At 52.7% G+C, this 21028-nt stretch overlaps 1 protein-coding gene across 2 annotated transcripts; it reads left to right on the forward strand.

Moving 5' to 3' along the window:
• Positions 1 to 833: 833 nt before the first annotated feature.
• LIPG (lipase G, endothelial type) lies at positions 834 to 20562 on the forward strand. 2 transcript variants are annotated; one of them, XM_072828565.1, is made up of 10 exons: positions 834 to 1006; positions 3800 to 3981; positions 5633 to 5812; positions 7127 to 7238; positions 12206 to 12427; positions 14055 to 14297; positions 15016 to 15136; positions 15814 to 16032; positions 17945 to 18049; positions 18529 to 20562. In XM_072828565.1, the coding sequence occupies exons 1-10, from the start codon at positions 910 to 912 to the stop codon at positions 18560 to 18562; spliced, it is 1515 nt and encodes a 504-aa protein (XP_072684666.1). In that variant the 5' UTR covers positions 834 to 909; the 3' UTR covers positions 18563 to 20562. The 2 variants fall into 2 exon arrangements, with proteins under 2 accessions (XP_072684666.1, XP_072684667.1); XM_072828566.1 differs by lacking the exon at positions 834 to 1006 and adding an exon at positions 1270 to 1351.
• The last annotated feature ends 466 nt before the right edge of the window (positions 20563 to 21028 follow it).

Genomic DNA, 21028 nt, shown 5'->3' on the forward strand with positions numbered 1-21028 from the left:
CGCGGCGCCCCGCGCTGTGCCGCGTTGTGGCCTTCGGTTGCCCCAAGCGCCCCAAGCTGCGGGGAAGGCCCCCCGGGCGACCTGAGAGAAGCCGGGCGGTCTGTCCAGGCTTGCAGCGGGGCGGGACAGCGACCGGGAGAAGGTCTGTGCGGCCCCGGGAAGCCCGGGCCCCCGCCGCAGCCCGCAGCGCTCGGCCCCCCCGGCCCCGCCCGGGCTCTCCGTGCGCACCTGTCGCGCGGGCCTCGCTGGGGGGGGGGGGCGACCTGGGGACTCCGCTGTCCTGGCTGGGGTCGCCGCGCCGGGAGCTCCGCGCTGCGGGAAGGGGGACGCTCCTTCTCCGGGATCGCGTTCCCGCATCTGCGGCGTTTCGGGGCAACCCCCCCCCGCCCCCCCCCCCCGGGCGAGCGCGGAATCCGGGGTCCCCGAGCGGCGCCAGGAGCGCGCGGGGCGGCGGGGGCGGCGGGGCCGGCGGGCGGGGCGGGGCGCGGGGCAGGGCGCGGGGCAGGGCGCGGCGTCCACGCGGTGGGTGCGCGGCGCTTCCATTCAAACTGGGGGGTCTGGGTTCTGGCGTCAGCGGAGGTGTGACCAACCAGAGTCCGGGGACGGGAATAAATTATGCAAATCGCCATCTGGCGATGGGTCAGATGACTCCCAGACTTTTGAAAAGTGCCTCGCCGGGAGCTCGAGGAGTGACAGCGGCGGGTTCTGGCTTCCCGGGCGGCGGCGCGCGCGAGGGCAGGCCCGGTCCCGAGCCCCGCTTCACCGCCGGCCGCACCTGCCGCGCGCTCGGGCCGGCGCCCCGGGCAGGAGACCGAGACCCCGACCCCGACCCCGACCCCGGCCCCGGCCGGGCCCGAGAGGCGCTCCCTCCGCGGCGCGCGGCCAGGGGGCGCGGCGGGGCGGGGAAGGATGCGGAACCGCGTGCCTCTGCTCTGCCTCTGCGCCGTCTCCTGTTGCTTGGCGGCGGGGGTCCGCACGCCCCGGGGGCCGGAGGCCCGGCCGCAAGGTACCGTGCACCTAGTCCCATTAGCCCGCACCCACCCACCTCCAGCTCTGGGTGCCGCGTCCCCCTCACCGGCCCTGCCTGCTGCCCGCGGAATCCTCTTGTCTTTCCTACGACCCGGAGCTCCTCCTGCTCGGCTCCCCGACGAGGGCTTGGGGCGGGGGCGGGGGCGGGACGGGCGCAGCTGAGAGGCTGCAGGGCGCCGGGTCGCCCTGGCCGGCCCCACCCCTCCCACGAGAAGGTTCCCTGGATCCGTGCGGTCCCGCCCGCCGCTCTTCAACCTTCCCTTTGCGAGGCACGAAGAGTGTTAGGGAGCTAAGTCGCCTGGCGCCCCCCTCCTCGCCCGGGGTAGGTGTTTGGAAGGTTGAGGCGGCAGAGCCGGGATGAGTACCTGCGGGAGCCTCGGCTGAGTACCTGCGGGAGCTGCTGGGCTTATTGCTCCTGGCGGCCAGCCTCCTCCTCCCTTGCACCCTTTTCCACCTCTCTTCACCTTCCTCCTCCTGGATGCTGGCTGTTCTTTCTTCTGAGTTCTATACGGCAGTCTCCCCCACTAGAGGAAGCCTGCCCTGGCCGAAAGAGGGTAGGGTCACCCACCTGGGGTGCCGGGTCAATTAGTTAAGCGGTGGAGAGGGGAGATCCCCTACACGGCACCCCATTATTTCATCTCCTACTATTCTTCTGAGGTTGAGCCAAATGATGTTGGTCCATGTCAGCTTATGGACATGCAGGCGCGTTAATTTGGGTGAATGAGAGAGCCTTGCTTTACTCAACATGCTCTAGTGCTGACGAGAAGTGTGACCCGGGGTAGTCGCATCTCTAGCTCCTCTCCCGTAAAACGCTACCCTTCCTTCCAACTGATGGGTTCCGCAATTCTGAGTATCTGTGGGCCATTCCTTCAGTGCCCACCTAGTGCCAGGCTCTCTTCTAGGTGTGGGGGATACAATGAACAAAGCAGATGGAGACCCCTGCCTTCTGGAGCTAGTAGGAAGACAGACAATAAACCCATTAAAAGATATAAATGATGCTCAGTAGGAAAAAAGTAAAGCAGAGAGGGAGGAACAGGGTGCTGAAGGAAAAGATGGGCCAGTTTTCACCTGTGGTCAGGCTTCCCTCCCGGAGAGGCTGACACTGAGCAGGGAACTGAAGGAGGGAACAGAAGGATCCCAGAGGGTACAGGGATGAAGAAAAGTCACGGAGTCCCAGAGGTTGAAGTGACCCAGGCCGAACGTAGTAGTAATAAAGCTGGAGAATTCTGGGGTCAGAGAAGGCCGGATGCTCAGGTGAATGTTGGTATGGCACTAGGTGGGTTCATCCACCAATGTGCCCCAGGAAGCCAGAAGACTTGTTTTCTTTTTCTCCTACAATTCCCCATCTGGTCTCTACGAATGGCTATTTGGGTGGGAATCAGGGCAGAAGGCTATTTTTGTCCATGGTTCAGATTTCTGCTATTGGGGCTTTTGTTCATCACTTTAATGTTGGTCAACCTGACGTTTGCTCATGCATTTTCTGGAACTCTGTCCTTTTTATATCAGGTGTATTCTTTTCCTCTCCACCACCCTCTTCACCACCACCTTCTCTACCATTTTGGTCTCTCTATTCATGATTTCATTTGGGATCCATTTGATTTGTTATCCATTCTGGGACAAATGAAACTCCCAGAGTGGTCATCTGGTATTTTTTTCCCCTTGATTTCTGGGTGACAGGAGAGTTCGATTTGTTAATTTCCTAGCCTGTTACAAGGGGATGGATAGTTTCCTGGATGGTTGGAAGAATGGTGGATGAAGGATTGGTTTAAGACTGTCCGTAAAAAAAAAAAAAAAAAAAAAAAAAAAAGACTGTCCGTAATAGCATGGTGATGCCAGTGCTTCGTGTTAAGAGGCCACAGGGACATCAGTGACATTATCTGTGTTTTGGGAGCGGGGCACTGTGTGTGAGCAGTGGAGCTGAAAGTAGCCTTTGCTGCTCTTACGAATTTCCCCATGGCTTCAGTCATTTATTTGACAACCTGAAAGAATGTCTGGCACATTTCTGGTACTGCAGGGAGTCCTGAGGATGCCGGAGGTCTTCAGAGTAAGTGCTGGAATCTAGCTGGGAATGCTAGGGGAAGCCCGTCATGTGATAGCTGATGGCTTCTTATCTCTAATTCCAAAATCTAGAATCTTCCAAAATTGGAACATTTGTTTGGTAATTCGTTTGGCAGCAAGACTTGGCCTTACCAGCCCTGAATTCATTTGGCAGCAAAAACTGACCGGAACTGGCATGAAGCTGCCTATAATATTTATTTTTGCCCTCGAGTTGGTGTGTAGTTACGTATTTCCCTACAGAAATATTAGTGTGTTTGATAATTGGGGGATGCCCCGACTACACTGGAGATTTCTTGTATCACATGGCTTCTGTACCATAATGCCTTTCTAACATCTGAAATGTTCTGAATTCTGAATCTTAGCTGGTCCCAAGCATTTCAGGAAAATAATCAAGGACTAAGTAGTCATGTGAGGGGAGGAAAGAGAACTGGTTTGATAGAGAAGAGGAGAGAAAAGCAAGAGACACCTGTTTATTTTAGAGTCACGGTACTTAGTGCCTGTGACAAACTAATATTCTTAAATATTGAGGAGATGTCCCTTTATTATAGCTTTGCAACTCTTCTGGGAAGTGAGGAGAAACCAGTCAGCAGATATCAAAACTAAAACCCAGAGGATTAAGTCACACGTTCAAGATTGAACTAGAACCAGACCCCGGCTCTCTCGTTTTCCCCAGCCCACTAGGTGCACCCATGCCCTGTTCTCTTTCCCCCAGATGAGCGCCACAGAGCCAGGGACGTACAGGTTACTGCCAAGCCTCCTGTGAGATTTAACCTTCGCACCTCTGAGGACTCGGAGCATGAGGGCTGCTACCTCCCCGTCGGCCACGACCAGCCTTTGGAAGACTGTGGCTTCAACGTGACGGCCAAAACCTTTTTCATCATTCATGGGTGGACGGTGAGCCCGGTGGGGGAAGCTCCGCAGCCTGACACAAGATTTGGTTTCCTTTGTTTTGGTCAATTAAAAAGAAGACTGGTGCTTCCAGATTCTGTGCTCTCTCTCTCCCCCTTCTCTTGTGGGCTGCTTGTGTTCCAGACAGCTGTGAAGAATGTAATGGGCACGTCGCAGAGGGGGCAATGTGGACTCCAGCAGGGTGGCATTTAACGCTGGCACACAGCGGGCTTTCGGAGAGTGGCTCTCCTGAAGGCAGCGGTCCAGCTCCACTGGCTCTTGAGGGGCCCTCTAATTACACTTAATTACATTGGTCAACCACTGCCTGGCGGGGGCCGTCCCTCCCTGAGAGCCAAGCTGAGCGGCAGCAACTTGACTGGCTCTGAGAGTCTCTGAAGAGCCAGCTGGCCTGGCTCGCTGGCCGCCACTGGCACCGTGCCCTCCTGTTTGTATAGAGATGGCTCCGGTTAAAGGCACTGGGGCTCTTTATGTGCCCTAGCCGAGCAATGCACATTGAAAGGCCCATGACAAACTTCAACAAAAAAGGGCTTTAATGCTCAGCTTAAAAGCTTTTGACCGGTGAGGGGTTCATTCATTCATATAATGATGGTCTGTAGGAAAATGACACTATTAAGTGAGTAGGTCTCTGCCTGGGCTAATTGGGAGGGGACATTCTTCCTTTTAATGATGAGAAATTCATATCTGTGACATGCTTTCTGGGTCTTTAGGTCTATCACCAACTGCTGGGGTCAGGCCTGGGGGCAAGTGCCTATCTCCCTAGTGTGCCCGAAGAGATGGTTAGGTGCTTGTCTATTCATCCTCATCCCACAGCCTACAATTAGAATCCTGCAATTGAACCTTTTTAAGATTCGCCCCCCCGCCCCCGCCCCGTCAGAATGCAAATACAAACTGCCTGCAACTTACAAATGGGTCGCATTCCAGAAAGTTCTTTTGTAATCTGTTTGGAACTTGGAACAGCAGTTTCCCATAGAGGCAAGATTGTAAATGGCGTTTGGGTTCCCAGGCCAGGCACAGAAAATCTATTTATCTAATAATGTACATGTGGATAGGTTTACAACTGGACCTAGGCACTATATATAACTTTGTTTCTGTGGGAAAATGTGTTCTGAGTTCTAATTTGGGATTCCAGGGACAGATCTTCCCTACTCTGGAATCAAGAGGGATGGCAGACATGGGTTGTGGGAAGGGGTCATTTGTTAACTCCGAGTTTGCCTACGAGACAGCATCTCCTTGCATCTCTGACAGAGAAGCTAATTCTCCAGGGCAACCTTTCCCATCTGACTTTGGGGCAACTTGCTTGTCTGTGACAGGGACTCATGCCCACCCCAGGCCAGAATCGCTACCAACACTTATCGCTTAGTCGTAGGCCTAGTGGACAGTAAGTGGCAGCGTAAGACACCGGCTGTGGGACTTCCGCTGGGAAAAGCAAGATAGAAAGAGCAATGGAAGACAAACACTCATGTGGCAGTCCTGCCTGTGGCTGGCCTTGCTCACGTGCAAGTGTTTGGTGCCTGAGCAGCCATTGTGAAAGCTCTGGAACTGGCCAGGGAGAGGGTCATGGAACTGAATTCCATATTCATTAGGACTTATGAAACCCCTAAGAAGAATGTTTTCAAATGTTCTGTTTTCTTTGCAGATGAGTGGCATGCTTGAAAGTTGGCTGTACAAACTTGTGTCAGCCCTACAGACAAGAGAGAAAGAAGCCAACGTCGTGGTGGTTGACTGGCTTCCCCTGGCCCACCAGCTCTACACAGATGCCGTCAATAACACTAGGGTGGTGGGATACAGTGTTGCCAGGATGCTTGACTGGCTGCAGGTAAGTGCTTTTACAAACAAGATCTTGAATCTGAACCTTCTTAAGAAAACACAGCTCCGTGAACCTCAGGATTCTAAGAGTATCTTTGGGATTCAACTTTTTGCTTGAAATACTTGAAAGCTGGAACTCTGGAAAGCATTTTGATGATTGATATATCTCCGGATCTTGCCTGTTCCTTTGTTTGTCAGAACCACATTTGCCTGACAGGTCATTCAGGTTGGGAATTGTCAGGAGCCAGGACCAGCTTGAAATCTTGAAATCTGGGTCGCCTGGGTGGCTCAGCGGTTGAGCGCCTGCCTTTGGCCCAGGGGCCTGATCCTGGAGTCCCGGGATCAAGTCCCACGTCGGGCTCCCAGCATGGAGCCTGCTTCTCCCTCTGCCTGTGTCTCTGCCTCTCTCTCTGTTTCTTATGAATTAAAAAAAAAGAAAAAGAAAAACAAAAAGAAATCTTGAAATCTTACTAGAGTCTGCTCTTTCCTTGGAAGGGTGGCGGTCCTCAGGGAGAAGAGAGCATTGGTTCCAACATATGCAGCCTAATGCTACGCTTAAAATATTAAGCGTGGGAAACAGATGCCAAGGTCCTACATTCACTCTGTATGAGTTAATGATTTGCCTGAGATCTGCGGACCTACCTGGAGGCAGGGGTGTACTGGCAAAGTAACCCCATTATTGGGGCATTTCCAGCTTGATCTTCCCTTCCTTTTGCCCGTGGAGTCTGATGCATGCTGATAGCATTCAGGGCAGGGTTCTCGAGCAGTACCTCAGCTCTCTGCCTGGGTTGTTCTGTAGGGCTCAATTTCTGAGCTGTGGGGTCAAAGCCCCATCTCCTCCCCCAACCAGTGAAGTGACCTTTCAGGGTATGATGCTTCCACTCTGGGGTCCTGGGTGGGCTGGTGGTGAGCAGGTTAGCACTTTCTGGGGCCTAAGAAGCTGTAGGCTGTGAAAGAGTAGGCTGTGGTAGGCACTTAGTCCTCAGTGATCCTGGTGGCTTAGTGGTCCACGTAGCCACCCCCACCTCCCATAGTGCTGAGAGAAGGGAGATGCAGCCGAAGGGTCAGGTGTGTAGCTTCTAGTCATAACCCCCCTTGCCCCAAACACTAGGCACACAAAGTGCCGTGAAGGCCTCTTGCCTTCCCCTCCCTGGCTGTGTCCATCCCTGTCTCCTTGCCAGGCATGTGGGCCATGCCCTGGAAAGTCTCTGTCTCTGGTTCCCAGGGCTCTTCCTTGTTGCCATAGAATTATTGAATTGTCGGGACCCTGTGGGCTCAGGGTCACCCGCACGCTGCACTCACACACTTTTGTGGCTTCCTGCAGGAGAAGGATGATTTTTCTCTCGGGAATGTTCACTTGATCGGCTACAGCCTCGGAGCTCACGTGGCTGGGTACGCTGGCAACTTCGTGAAAGGCACGGTGGGCAGGATCACAGGTAGGCTCTGCTTCCCACGTCATCGGCTGACCCCTGAGCTTCCTCAGCAGCTCCCCCGAGCTGGCTTTTCTGAAATGCAGTGCTCCCCCGGAAGCAGCACATGGGAGCCCTAGAGGGCTAGCCTCGGAAGGGACCCAGAGAATATCTAATCCAGAGCTTTCAAGGGTTCTATTTGGTCGCAGAGTCCTTCTTTCAGGTTGACCTTGTATGGGACCCCGATAGATGAGACAGGTAGAAGGGATGTTCTGGTCGAAGCCAGGTAGATGTTAGGCAGTCCTAGCTTTGCTACGGGCCTTCCGGTTCCCCAGAGAAATCTCGGGGTCCCTGAGCACCAGTTTGAAAACCACAGGTCTGGTCTGCTGAGCAAGGAAATGCCCGGGGGCAAACAGCAAATAACCAAGGTGCAGAACTGCGGTGGATCCTGACCTGTGAACCTTGAGGGCTCACTCTGTTCTCTGCCAGTGATGCTTAGGACCTCCAGGGAAATGAACCCTGTTGGATTCTTATTTGAATTCCACCTCATTTCTGTTTCATCCACCACCAGCCTTTTCCCACTGTGTGCTGGCATGCTTATTAGTGGTCATTATCTGTTTAAAAAGGGTGCTTAAACTTCGTTGTCAAATAAGCCCTTCTGGTATTGGTACCCGGGTCGTTAGTAAGAAATTTGCATTTTCCATCCTGGCGAACTTCTGATCTGTGTTTGGATTCGATCATTTAGTGATTTGAGAAGTGTGAAAGATTTTCTTTTCCACTGTTGTGCTTCCTCAACTCTGTACACAGAGCTTCCTCCAGGCTGAAATTAATGGCAAATTTGTGGCCCTAAACTTTTTTTAAAAAAGATTTTATTTATTTATCTGAGATAGAGAGAAAGAGCGATAGAGAGAGCAACAGCAGGGAGCAGGTGGAAAGGCAGAAGCAGGATGTAGGGCTCGACCCAGGACCCTGGGATCATGACCTGAGCCGAAGGCAGACCTTCAGCCACTGAGCCCTCCAAGAGCCCCATGTTGCCCTAAAATTTTATCTTCCTTCTGGAATTCTTTTATTTTTCTTCACTCCCAGCTTCCTTCTTGCCTCCAAGATACCAGGACCCGACTGGTCATCTAGAAGGAAAGATATGATCTGTGTCTTTCCCGGCAGTGCTTTTATTTTAAAACACAAAGAAGTCCTGTCTAAAACAGAAGAGTCCTTAGCTAACAAGTGACATAGTAAAGGTAGATGTTCATGTTTTAGCACCAAGCTAATGGGGTACTTTAAAAAAAAAAAAAAAAAAATATATATATATATATATATATATATATATATTTGTGAGATTGTATTGGCCTGCGTCACATCATCCTTGGGCTTTGGCCTAGCGCGCACACACGTATGCACACACACCCCTATAGGTCCTGTTATTTGATTTAGGAAACCTCAAGAGCCTTTTTGTTTCCCAAGATCTTGGGGCCCGAGCACCCAGGAGGCAGGACCATGTGGCTGCCCGTGCCTGCGCGCGTAGCTGCAGTGTGGGGCTGTAAGCCACTCCAGCTCCGGTGGCCACGCAGCCCCCAGCCCAGCCAGACGCTCAGATTCAGAGCCCGGCCCGCCTCGTTCAAGCTGCAGCCCGTAGGAGTGTCCCCTCCACACCCCCCAGCTGTGGATCCTCCCTTTCCCTCTTTCTGAATCTGACAGTGATGGGGCTGGGGGAGGGTGTTCTGGGACCCCCCGCCCGCTCCTCCCCGCCCAGTGCCTGTTTGGGTGGTGGCCTCCGAGACAACGGCTCTGCTGACGGAATGCTAAAATCAGTGCTCCTTGCAGCTTGTGTGTCCCGAGCACGCTTCTTCTCTCCAGCCTTTCTCTGCAGTGGGGGCCTGGTAGGTGCTCAGGAAATTATACCCTCTACCCTCAGCACCTCAGGGATGGGCTCACCTGACATGGCTGTGTGCTTGCCCGATGGGGGAGGCGGGTATGCACTCCTCCTCTCTGTCGGTAGACCCCCCATGAGCCAGGGAACCAGGTGGTCCCAAGGGGTACAAGGACCAGATTGCAGCTTGAGTGGGGTCCTGAGGCCAACAGGGGCAACACCTGAACCCTGGTCTTGCTTGGATTAGAGCTATGGCCTGGGGTTTGCCAGTTTTACCTTCTTCGGCTTTTGACAGAATTCTGTGCTATGCTAGGGAAGAGGTCATATATTTGTTAGTCATAAACAGATAAGCGGATTCATTCATTTATTTAAGAAATAGGAGTTAAGGGTCCACTCTACAGACTGTGGGCCAGATGCTTCCTAATGTCAAGCACCACCTAAGCTAAGCTGTGACAGGTACTGGGTGCTAGCTCGAAGACTTGTCACAATGGGGTCACGGGGGCCTCTTGGCTTCATTTTACAGGTGGGGAAACGGGGACTCTGTGCTGAAATAATGGGAGCAATGTCTAACCGTCATAAGTAGCAGAGCCAGGATTCAAATGCAGGCTGGCAGATTGCAGAGGCCGCACCCAGCCACCAGCCCCTATCACTCCTCTCTTTTGCTGGTGGATATAAAACAGTGATGCAAGGGCAGCAGGCCCTGCCCTGCTAGGCCACCGTGCAGAGGCTCTCCGGGGTGTGCATGCGTGTGCGTGTGTGCAACTTTCACTGGCTGAAGAGAACGTCTTTGGAAGGGCTCTGACTGCATGGAAGAAAGGGTGGCTCTCTGCTTTTGCTTTTCTTGGAGGGGACGAGAGCTCCCTCCTATTCCTGGTGAAAAAAAAGTAAATGGGGCAGCCTTTCCCGGAGAGTCTGTGAGGCCTGGTTATGCATTGGGCTGGGGGAGTCCAGTCCGGGTAGGCAAAGCTGGCAGCCCCCAGGCCCTGCCCCCAGCCCCTGCCCCCAGCCCCTAGCCCCCAGCCCCTGCCCCCAGCCCCCAGCCCCCAGCCCCCAGCCCCAGCCCCCAGCCCCAGCCCCCAGCACCCAGCCAGTCCTGTCCAGGAGCCCTGCCACTGCCTGCATTCCTCTGGCACAGCTGGGTTTCCATGGCTCTGACGGTCTGGTGGAGACTTTTATTCACATCAAGCAAAGAGCCCCTCCCTTGTATTGGTTGCAAAGCAGAATGGTCTTCTTTCTCTCTTTTTTTAATTCCAGAAAACATAGCAAGAAGCAGGGGGCGGCTGCCTGTGTTGAGACCACAGCCCTTGGCAGCCTCTGAACTGAGGCATCACGGGCCGTGCTGGGGGTCACTGCTCCCGTGCCACCCTTCTTTTGGGCCCAGGGCTGCTGATGAACCGCCAGGCACCCTGTGCTTCCAGGCATTTATCTAAACTTCTTCTGGAACCTGCTTATTTTCATGCAAGACGCATTTCATAAGTTTACTGTTGACTCCAGATGGTAGCTCTGCCTGCTGTGTAGCCTGAAATCGGCCCAGTGATTCGAGGCTCACCGTGTGCTCCCTGGTTCTCTTGCACTGGGGCTTGGGGGTCCTATTACCCATCTCCTCCTTGTATGACTCTGTTCTTGGTCTTAACTCCTCTCTGACGTGGTGTTTCTAGACCACGGTGCCTGGGCCTCAGTGCCGTTCACATTTGGGTCAGCTAATGCTTTGTTGTGGGAACTGATCTGCGCATTGCTGGATGTTTATCAGTTTCCCTGGCCTCTGCCCGCCAGCTGCTAACAGCTTCTCTCTCTCCACAACTGTGACAACCACAAATGTCTGAGACATCGCCAAATGTCCCCTTAGCAGCAAACTCACTCCCAGCTGAGAACCACTGTTCTAGACTAAACAGTGTGCAGTACTCTCAGCTTCCTCCGGGCCCTCGCCTGTGTCTGTAGGGCAGAGGGCCCTCCAGGCTGGCATGAAGTCAGCTCCCACAATCACTTGAGCTTGGTAATAGCAGCTAGTACTTACACTGACAAGCACTTAATCTCTTAATATCTCACATGAACTGTGTGGATTAAGATGTTCAGGTTCAGTTTTATCGATGATACTGAAGGTGGGAGATGTTTTTTCCAATCTTCAGGCTGGAAATTCACAGACCATCTCCTTTTAGGATCTTCAGATTCAATTCAAAGACCACCTCCTTTTATAATCACCTGGGGAAACCAGACTTGTTAATCAAAATCTCTAGAGGGCTGGGGAATCCGCAACTCAGGCTTTGCCAATTCTTTTCTTCGGATGGTTTACATTCATGTGGTTCCAAAATAGAAGTCTCTTATCGTTGCTGCCACCTACTAGGTCCTCCCGCCACCTCTCTGCTGCACGCATATATACAAGTAGCCAGTGGCTTGTGTATCCATCCTTCCAGACGTTTATGTAGCCACCTAATAGACTTGGGATTTTCCGCAAGCTCCCAGTGATATTTGTGCTGTTTCAAATGTGAGAACCAGTTCTCTCTATGCTGCTGTTTGCCCGGGCAGTGCAGAAAGTCTATAGGCAAAAAGATTTCTCCCTCTAGCTGCAAAATACAGGAATTCCGGAGGCCTGGGACACGGGTCCTCAGTGTAAGTCTGGTGTGCCCTCCACCCCTGATTTCACCAGTCCACCCTTGGGCCAGATTTATCGCTAAAGGAAGGGGAAGAGTAAGTCCACATGCAAACAGCTCAGTTTGGGAAAACTGAGTGCTCCCTCCAGAAGATGTGGGTAGCCTGGTTATTCCATGAAAAGCCTGCTACACTAAGGCTGTGGAAGGCTTTCAATGGGAGAATAAATGAGATGAATGGCTTAGTTAGGCTAGCCTGAGTTCTTTCTAGAATGGCTTCATTTCTGACGGTCTGGGGATCCTGGGAGCTGCATGGCCTTGTGAACCCGGCAGCTAGTTTTCCGAGTCAGTTGAGTTGTCAGGACAGGTGAAGGCTTCAGAAGAAAGTAAAAGGTCCCTGACTGCATGCATCACCCTATTTCAGGTTGGGGGGGCTGGCTCTGAGGAGGCCTCATTATACACACATGGGCTTACTCGTAAGTCAGGTCTCATGCCCTTGGTCCACCCGACACAGCTAGTCTTGGCTCCCCCTCCCACTCTAGGTTTGGATCCTGCTGGGCCCATGTTTGAAGGAGTGGACATCCATAGGAGGCTGTCCCCTGACGACGCAGACTTCGTGGATGTCCTCCACACTTACACACGTTCCTTCGGCTTGAGCATTGGGATCCAGATGCCCGTGGGCCACATCGACATCTACCCCAATGGGGGGGACTTCCAGCCAGGCTGTGGACTCAATGATGTGTTGGGCTCAATCGCATATGGAAGTAAGTTCCTATTTTCTGCCTCACGTAGAGGTTTGACTGGGTGATCACAGCTCCTCCGAAACCAGCACGAGCTGGTCGTGCTCCCACCAATGTTCATTTCATTGCATGCACACCCTCCATGGGGCCTCCAACCCCGTGTACCGTTCATTTTTCTGTGGGCTTATTAACAGCAATCTGTTGGCCTCTGCTTTGCATTCTCATGCTTTGAGGTCCTGGTTATTATTGCTTAATTTCTTTTTACAAGAAAAGGAACATATATTTGTTGGGGAAAAAAAAGTCAAGCAATGCAGAGTCGCATAGAGCATTCTCCCACCCCCTCTTTACTCTTCAAAGGTAGCCAATGGGGGCAATTTTGTGTGTATCCTTCTGGTCTGGTTTTCTTTTTAATTTTTTTTTTAAATTTATTTATTTATTTATTTATTTATTTATTTATTTATTTATTTATTTATGATAGTCACAGAGAGAGAGAGAGAGAGGCAGAGACACAGGCAGAGGGAGAAGGAGGCTCCATGCACCGGGAGCCTGATGTGGGATTCAATCCCGGGTCTCCAGGATCGCGCCCTGGGCCAAAGGCAGGCGCCAAACCGCTGCGCCACCCAGGGATCCCTGGTTTTCTTTTTAAATGTGTGTGTGTGTGTGTGTGTGTGTGTATGAGATTATAGTTTTTGAAATCACGTTGTTCTGTAACTTTACTTTTTTAGTCATAATATACATAATGAATATTCTTAAACACCAGAGCACATAGATTTGCTTACCTTATTCTTTTTAAAGTCTGTACAATATTCTACGGCATGGATGCACTATAATTTAATTTTTTGTGACATTTTACTTTATCTTTCTAACAAGATTTATTTATTTGAGAGAGAGAGCGCGCGCGCACAAGCAGGGGGGAAGAACAGAGGGAGAAGCAGACTCACCCCTGAGCAGGGAGCCTGATGCAGGACTCAATCCCAGGACCTGGGATCATGACCTGAGCTGAAGGCAGATGCTTAACTGACTGAGCCCCCCAGGCGCCCCTTTTGTGACATTTTAAAGAAGTAAAATCAAGATGATGTCTCCATTTACTGATGATTTACTGTCTGCATGCCTGAGCCCGTTCCCAGCACACTTGGGCTGAACTGAATTTGCTGCTGAAGCTCAAGTGTGGTGGAGTGACCGGGCTCTTCCCAGGTTTCCCACTCGATCACTACCCCAGGGCCCACCAGCATTGCGAGGTCTTGGCCCCTGTTGGTTCTCTGCGCTCCGATAGACTGCCCTTTGGATGTCCCACTCCCTCATGCAGCCTGACTGTAGCCCTCCCTCAATGTGATCATATCCAAGTGGCCCTTGAAGGCTTAGAGGTCCGTACAGGTGACGGCATCCTTAAGGCCAGTGGTGTTACTGAGGAAGGGATGGGATGGCTTTGTCCAATTTTTCTTAAGGTCCTCCAGTTTAAGGAACGATTGGCTTTAGCTTCTGGTGACCAGAGATAATGATGAACGTGGACTAGAAAATCCAAATTATGCTCCTAACTTTGTAACCATCTGATCGTGTGACTCTGAGCAAGTTACGGACTCTCTCTGGGCCTTGGGGGGCGTGATCTGTATTTGATGAGAGGCTCATCCTGTGTGTTCTCTGCCCACCCCAGCAATCACGGAGGTGGTGAAATGTGAGCACGAGCGGGCCGTGCACCTCTTTGTTGACTCCCTGGTGAATCAGGACAAGCCGAGTTTTGCGTTCCAGTGCACAGACTCAAATCGCTTCAAAAAGGGGATCTGTCTCAGCTGCCGGAAGAACCGGTGTAATAGCATCGGCTACAACGCGAAGAAAACGAGGAGCAAGAGGAACAGCAAAATGTATCTCAAAACCCGGGCGGGCATGCCTTTCAGAGGTAACCCCCATCCCCCCTGGCACCTGCCCAATGGCCTTCATCTTTTCCCTTCTTCTCAGTTCCACCTTGTGGAAAGGGCAGGTCCCAACCCAGGACGTGTGGCAGAAGCACAGTGAGCTCAGATCACTGCACGTCACACGATGTTGTGCGCACCCTAGGAAAGCTGATCTTGCCGAATAAGTGGTGGGAACTCTTTGTGCTGCGTATCATCATTCTGTGATCACAATATCAATACCTTGAATTTGTATTAAGATCAGAATTTTTCGTTGCCTTGCCTTTGGCTTTCGCGAAGCTGTTTAGTATTTTCCTCCTTTCAGTGTCACAACTAACCTGAGAATGGACCAAGAGGGAGTTGGCATGATGTTGTGCATTTTTACAACATATTCTAAAACCCATCAGTTTTGTGGGTGCTGTTTGACCTATAGAGGAAGCTGGGGCTCAGAGAGTGAATGCGTTGGCCCTTAATTCAAGGTCGCGCAGCTAGAGAGTTGCTAGGCTGGAACCAGCTCCCCCTCCCAGTTCCCCAAACTCCCAAGTTTGGGGCTTGTTTTATACTGTAGTGATCCCTCATCCCATCAGGCTGAATGAGAGCAGAGGGAGGCTGGGTTGGACTGAGGGACCCCTAAGAACTCGGGGTACTGGGTGACTCAGGTTGAGTCGGGGTGTCCTGAGATGACCAGCAAAGCTCACACGTGCCTTTGTTCTGCTATCTCCGCAGTTTACCATTATCAGATGAAAATCCATATCTTCAGCTACAAGAATGTGGGAGAAATCGAACCCAACTTTTATGTCACCCTTTATGGCACCAGCGCAGACTCCCAGACTCTGCCTTTGGAAATGTAAGTCGCAAGCTCCCTTTGATGGGCTCGGGACCAAGGACAAGTCAGTGTGAGAATGAGCGAGCATGAGAGCGTTTGAACGAGTGCAGGGAAGTGTAGCCTGAGTGCTGGCGGGATGGGCTGGGTGGTTCCAGAGGCCCCTGTGGTCCACACTCCCCACCAAGCCCTTGACTCAGACCCTTTCTGGGCGGGATGCTCCTGGATGAGTCAGCAGCAGGAGAAGCTGCTGGATCAGCTGGACAGAAACTGCCGTTTCATTTCAGGCAACGCCTGACACCTGAGGCTGTAGGAAATTTGGAACACAAATGCCATTCCTGTACTGTTTCTAATCTGTGGGAAGGGCGCATAGCAGCGTGTATCTGTTGGTCACACGCAAGGTGCAAAGCAATATGCTGTGTAGTGTGGGGATGGCCAGGTCATGTCATCAAAGTACTCACTTCCTAGGGCTCAGGGTGTGGTTGGGGGAGCAGGTGTGTGCACATACTGCCGCGCACACATGGGGGCAGGACAGGTCCCCGAGTGTCAGGTGAGGGGTACAGGCAGGAAGGGGCTGGGAGTTCAAGGGAGACTAGTGTGTGTGGGCCCATTTCACGGTGGTCCCCATGGGACCGGTGCTACCACTGTGTCACCCCACAGAGAGGCAGGTCAGTGACACCTGCTCCTGTGTCCCCTTGTAGAGTGGAGCAGATTGGGCTAAATGCCACCAATACCTTCCTGGTCTACACTGAGGAGGACCTGGGCGACCTCTTGAAGATTAAACTCACCTGGGAGGGGGCGATTCAGTCCTGGTACAACCTGTGGAAGGAGCTTCGCAGTTACCTGTCTCAGCCCCGCAGCACGGAGGAGGAGCTGAGCATCAGGCGCATCCGGGTCAAGTCTGGGGAGACTCAGCGCAGGTAAGGGGCCTGGGCGCTTTCTGGGCTCCGTGTCCCTGGGGAGCGGAGGGCGGCGGCCTCTGCAGCGGCCTCTCCTGTGCTGAGCGTGCGCTTCCCAGTGTTCCGTCTGCAGGGTCCGGGGCAGCCCCCAGATGGCTTCGTAAGGAAAAGTGAACACTGTACAGCAAGACCTCTGGCAGCCGTGGCATCAGTTGTGTCCCGACGCCGGGCCCTCGGCTGCGGCAGGGGGCAGGGTGGGGCTGGAGTCCAGCCGTCCTTGCCCCTGCTGCGCCAGTGTCGGCCCGGGGGGGGGCTTGTCCTGCTCGGGGCTCTCGGGGAGCCCTGCCTCACTGAGCCGTCTTCGCTTGGCCCTGTGTCGGGACAAACCAGGGTATCCAGCTGGGGAGCCCCGTGGTGAGGGCTGCCAACCCCTGGCTTCCAGCCCCTGATTTCCGGAGGGCTGTTCGCTTCCTCCACAGACTGAGTCGGGCTCATGGGCCGGGCCTGACGTCAGGGTCAGGGGCCGAGGCCCGTCTATGCCAGGCCCGCCGCGGCCCCGCCTGGGAACTGCGCACCTGTGTGTCTCGGCCCAACGCTGCACCTTGGCTCTCTGAGCAGGAGCCGGGGAAGCCCGCGGGGCCTTGGTCACGGGAGGGGGGCTTTCTCGCCACGTGTTTCCGTGGACTGCTGGGCGTCGCGGGCAACCTCGGGGTGACGGGAAGCGCCCCCGCGGTCTCTGTCCCTAGTCTGCTGTTTCTCTGTGTCACGGCCCTTCCTGTTTCCCGCTTCCATCCATCGCCTGTGGTGCCATGTGGCCGAGGGGGGGAGGGAGGCTCGGGGCCCTTGTCCGAGAGGTTCTGGTCTAGAAACACGTCACCTGGGGGCAGCTGAAGGCCCTTTGCCCCCTGCCCCGCCCTGGGTTTCATTAGATGTGTGCTCCAACTTGACAAGATACCATTAAATCTTCTTTCAAGCTGTTTTAGACAAATTGACAACCTAAGAGTGAGAGTTCCGCTCTCCCTTGTCCTTGCCTCCGTTTGGCGGGACACTGTCACCATTCTGAGGGCTGCAAACTGGTCCCTGACTGCGTGTTTATGTGTTTTAGTTTCCTGATCTCAGTGAGGTACGTCCCCTCCTTATATGTTTACGGGCTGTGTGGGCTTCCTGGCAAAGCTTCCCAAAACTGTTTTGAATGTGGCCTTTTCCCTTTTAGTCTGCATGTCCCATATATCAGGGTCAGGGGCCCCATACATGTCTTGGTCATGGGTCATGCTCACCACACACTGCTGAGACCCACACACCCTGTATGTCACGGTTGCGGTGGTTATTCGGGTATCGTTTTCTTCTGTGATCCTGGCTGAGCATTTTCTGAACCTTTGATTTAGACTCCCAGCTGAATCCCACTTCTGCCTGTCACTGGGGATCCATGAGCACCGTATTGGAAATGCCTCAGGGCCCTCCGTTTGGTGGCATTTGCAGTCTGCCCTGGGGATGAGCATCCATGAGCACCTCAGGGCCATGTATGATGTGTTAAGATGGGACAACACATTCATTGTTGACTCCGTGCCATATGAGGCAATGGCCATAGCACAGACTACATTCGTAGAACGTGCTATCAAGATTCAAGGGCATGGGCAATCAGGGAGGCTCCAGAGAGGCCATGCCTTGGGAGGCAGGCAGACTTTTCAATGAACCAACAGTAGAAAGTGAAAGAAGTGTGATGAAATTCTGCATGAACCAGATCACGGAGGGTTCACCAAGACATGGTTTGGGCACTCGCAGCAGCGATGGGGAGTTCCAAAGATTTGAGTCGGGTGTGGCCTAATGAAAAGACCCCCTCACTCGGCCCACTTTGGATCCAGAAAGCATCATCTGGCCAAGGCACTCCCCTACGAGAGTTGTGGCTACATTGGCAGGTTCTTTTTCTTCCTAGATTGACTTTTTGTGTGGACGACTTCGAGAACACCAGCATTTCCCCTGGCCAAGAGCTCTGGTTTCACAAGTGTCGGGATGGCTGGAGAATGAAAAATGAAACCAGGTAACTGGGACTCTGTCATCTGCAGTGCATGTTGACGGGTCACCCAGCATGTGCTGGACGTGGGTCTGGGTGCTTGGGACACAGCACACAATGGGTGCAAATCCCTTCTGCCCTGAATCTGACCTGTCGGGAGGAGGTAGGCCAGTTGGTGGAAGATGCAGGATGTTGTACAAGTCTGTGTCCCTTCACCTCTTGTCCTGCCTCTTGCCCCGAGGATGTTCACAGCCGGTGGCCCTGCTGGAATCAGGCCACCTTAGAATGGACCTGTCCATCGAGACCAGGGCTGTGGGAAGGTTCTAGGGCTCCTAGCTTCCTTCCAGGCACGTGTTTGGAGTGGGCATCAGGTGGGAGGTAAGGGTAAGCATATGCTTGGTCTCAATGGACAGGTCCATTCTAAGGTGGCCTGATTATAAGCAGAGCACACCCTCAGTGCAGACTGCCGTGTTCACCAAATGGATGACCAAGTGCCCCTCTTATAGGCTTCCCTTCGGCTCAGCCGCGGAGCTTCCCTGAGGGGCTGCCCCGACCCCCCGCCTCCCAGGGACACGGAGGAGCGTTCCTGCTGACAACCCACCTGATGGAAGGACCCCACTTGGCCTTGACCCTAGCGCCTGGAAGAATCTGTTTGCTGGGCCCAGGACCTTACCTCCTATGATGGTTGGGACATCTCGCCGGAGGGGACTGAGCACGGCCACTCCTGCCACCCCTGCTGGCCCCGGGTGACTCCAGCTCCGGCCTGTGTGCAAAGGGTGGAGGGCCCGGGCCTCTCCAAGGTGCCCGGTGAGCCTGTGCTTTCCCTGCCAAGAGTTGCTCGTGCAAGGCTGTGAGCTGCCCGAGCGGACCTGAGGGGTGGGGAGGGCTTTCTGCTGGGAGCGGACTTGTGTCAGGGTGGCAGACCCATGACCTCGTTCACCCAGAGAGCCCCAGAGCACCTCACCTGGGGCAGTGGTGAGGCCCTCACTGTTGGGGTTCCATGGGCTGCACTCGATGGGTACTGGCCACATGTCAGATGTTCTGTCCTGCCGCCCGGCTTGTCCTGAAAGCACACGTCACTGGCTTTTCTCAGTTTTCCACTGCTTACTTTTTGATGGTACAAATGTGTATTAAGCACTTAAACTTAATTAGCACAAGGCAGTAGACGTATTCATAAACCTTTCCAGATGTGGAGTCCAATGGGGTTGGGATTTCTAGACTCCATTCCAGTTTAGGTGATCCGTGGATACACACGTGGTGATGGGCATGGGGGACACGGTGGGGGAGGCTACAGGGCTAAGAACCGGGATCCTAAGCTTTTGATGGTCTCAGCTGGTTCTTGCTGGTGAACGTGTGTACTCCCTACGCGCATGTTCCATCACTTGCATCGGAGCAAGCAGGGCACCACATGTGCTGGGGACAGGAGGTGGCCAGTTACCAAATGTGATGGCTTTGGAGCTGAATCTCTTCTGCTCAGGAAGATAGTATCACGTATCTATTGCACACATCTGTTCACCCGTCATCAGAGCTGGCACTAGGATTTGATAGGGTGCTTTTCCCTCCTTGGCACCCCTGGCTCTGATACCAGGGCCTTCTCTGTGTTGAACTCAGAAAAGCCTCCCATTTCAGATCTTGAGATGAATGAATACACGTGAGAGCTGGGAGACTGATTAACTTTTCCAAAGGTTTGCAGGAGCATCGCCAAACTAGAGCCTCACAGCGGGAGGTGAGCGGGGGCCACCGCAGGAGCCACCACAGGCTCTGCTTACAGCACCTGGCTTCCCGAGCGTCAGCCCCATGCCTGCAGTTGCACACGGAGCTCACGGTGGAGTCAGGTCCCGGTTTCCCAGAGGCGAGCCCGTGCTGTGCTCCTCTTTGCAACTTCATCCAGACGTCTACAGCCTTTTCTCGCCAGGATGCCCCGATGTGACCAACGAGGAATTGTTTTTCAGAGCCATCCATAAAACCATGAACCCTTTCATTAATGTATAACTGGGAAAGTGACTGTTCCAAGAGGTTGGGCTTTTTATGGGTGAGATTTATTTGGAAGGAGGTGTGATGTCAAGTTGGGGGACAAGATTGATTTTCTTTGTACTTAGGTGTTTAAGGGATGTCGTTTGAATCTGCATTGTGCCAAAGTTGTATCATTGTTTAATGCCAAAATTTTGAAGATGTCAGCAGTCAAGTCTTAATTAATTCAAGGTATTTTCTTAAATGGTGTGCTTCTTCTGTTGCTTCTGTGAATGCTTTCTAGCCAAAGTGGACCTTGTATTATTGACCGTTCATCCCAATTACTTCTGACTTCTGTTTTTAGTAATAGAAGCCTTAGGAATCAATTCCTCAGTGGGTCTTGTATTTATACATTTGGCTCGAAGCCTTATTTGTATATAATGATGCTTTTTTTTTAACACTTAGAATACTATTTATTTCTCAAGTGTATATAATGTATAAAAACAAATATATGGCTAGTTTTTATTTTAAAATTAACCAATTTTGAGATTAGAATTTTAAATAGTAAAATAATAAAAAAATCTATACAACTCTTTGTGATTTGGCATCTCAATTCTTAATATTTGAAAGAATTATAGCTGCCCAAGCCTAGATTCTGACAAAAAATTACCTTTGTATAAGCTCTACTCTCTGATACTAATTATTGGAAGGAAGTGGATAACAGCTCCTTTCACTAAAGAACAAGATGGGAAATTATTTGAATTGCAGAAACTCCTGAAGTGTATGTTAGGAAAAAAGGCAGGACATTGGTAAATATCGGGGAAGACATAGGTTTGATTGCTTGGGACCCAGATAGCAGTGACCCAAGGCAGGTAGCAGCTGAATTCTCTATTATGTTAAAGTCTTGGGTAGTATTGAGGTTCTGCTCCTTAAAGCTGAGAGGGGTCTAGGCTCTAAGTTTTTCCTGTGCCACCCACTGGATGTTCCTTTCATCCCACAGCCCAAAGTGACCCTCATTGGGTCCCTTTCCAGACTGTGAGAAGGAGGAGGAGAAGT

This window comes from Canis lupus, chromosome 6, assembly GCF_048164855.1.
Source record: "Canis lupus baileyi chromosome 6, mCanLup2.hap1, whole genome shotgun sequence".
NCBI classification, from domain to species: domain Eukaryota; kingdom Metazoa; phylum Chordata; class Mammalia; order Carnivora; family Canidae; genus Canis; species Canis lupus.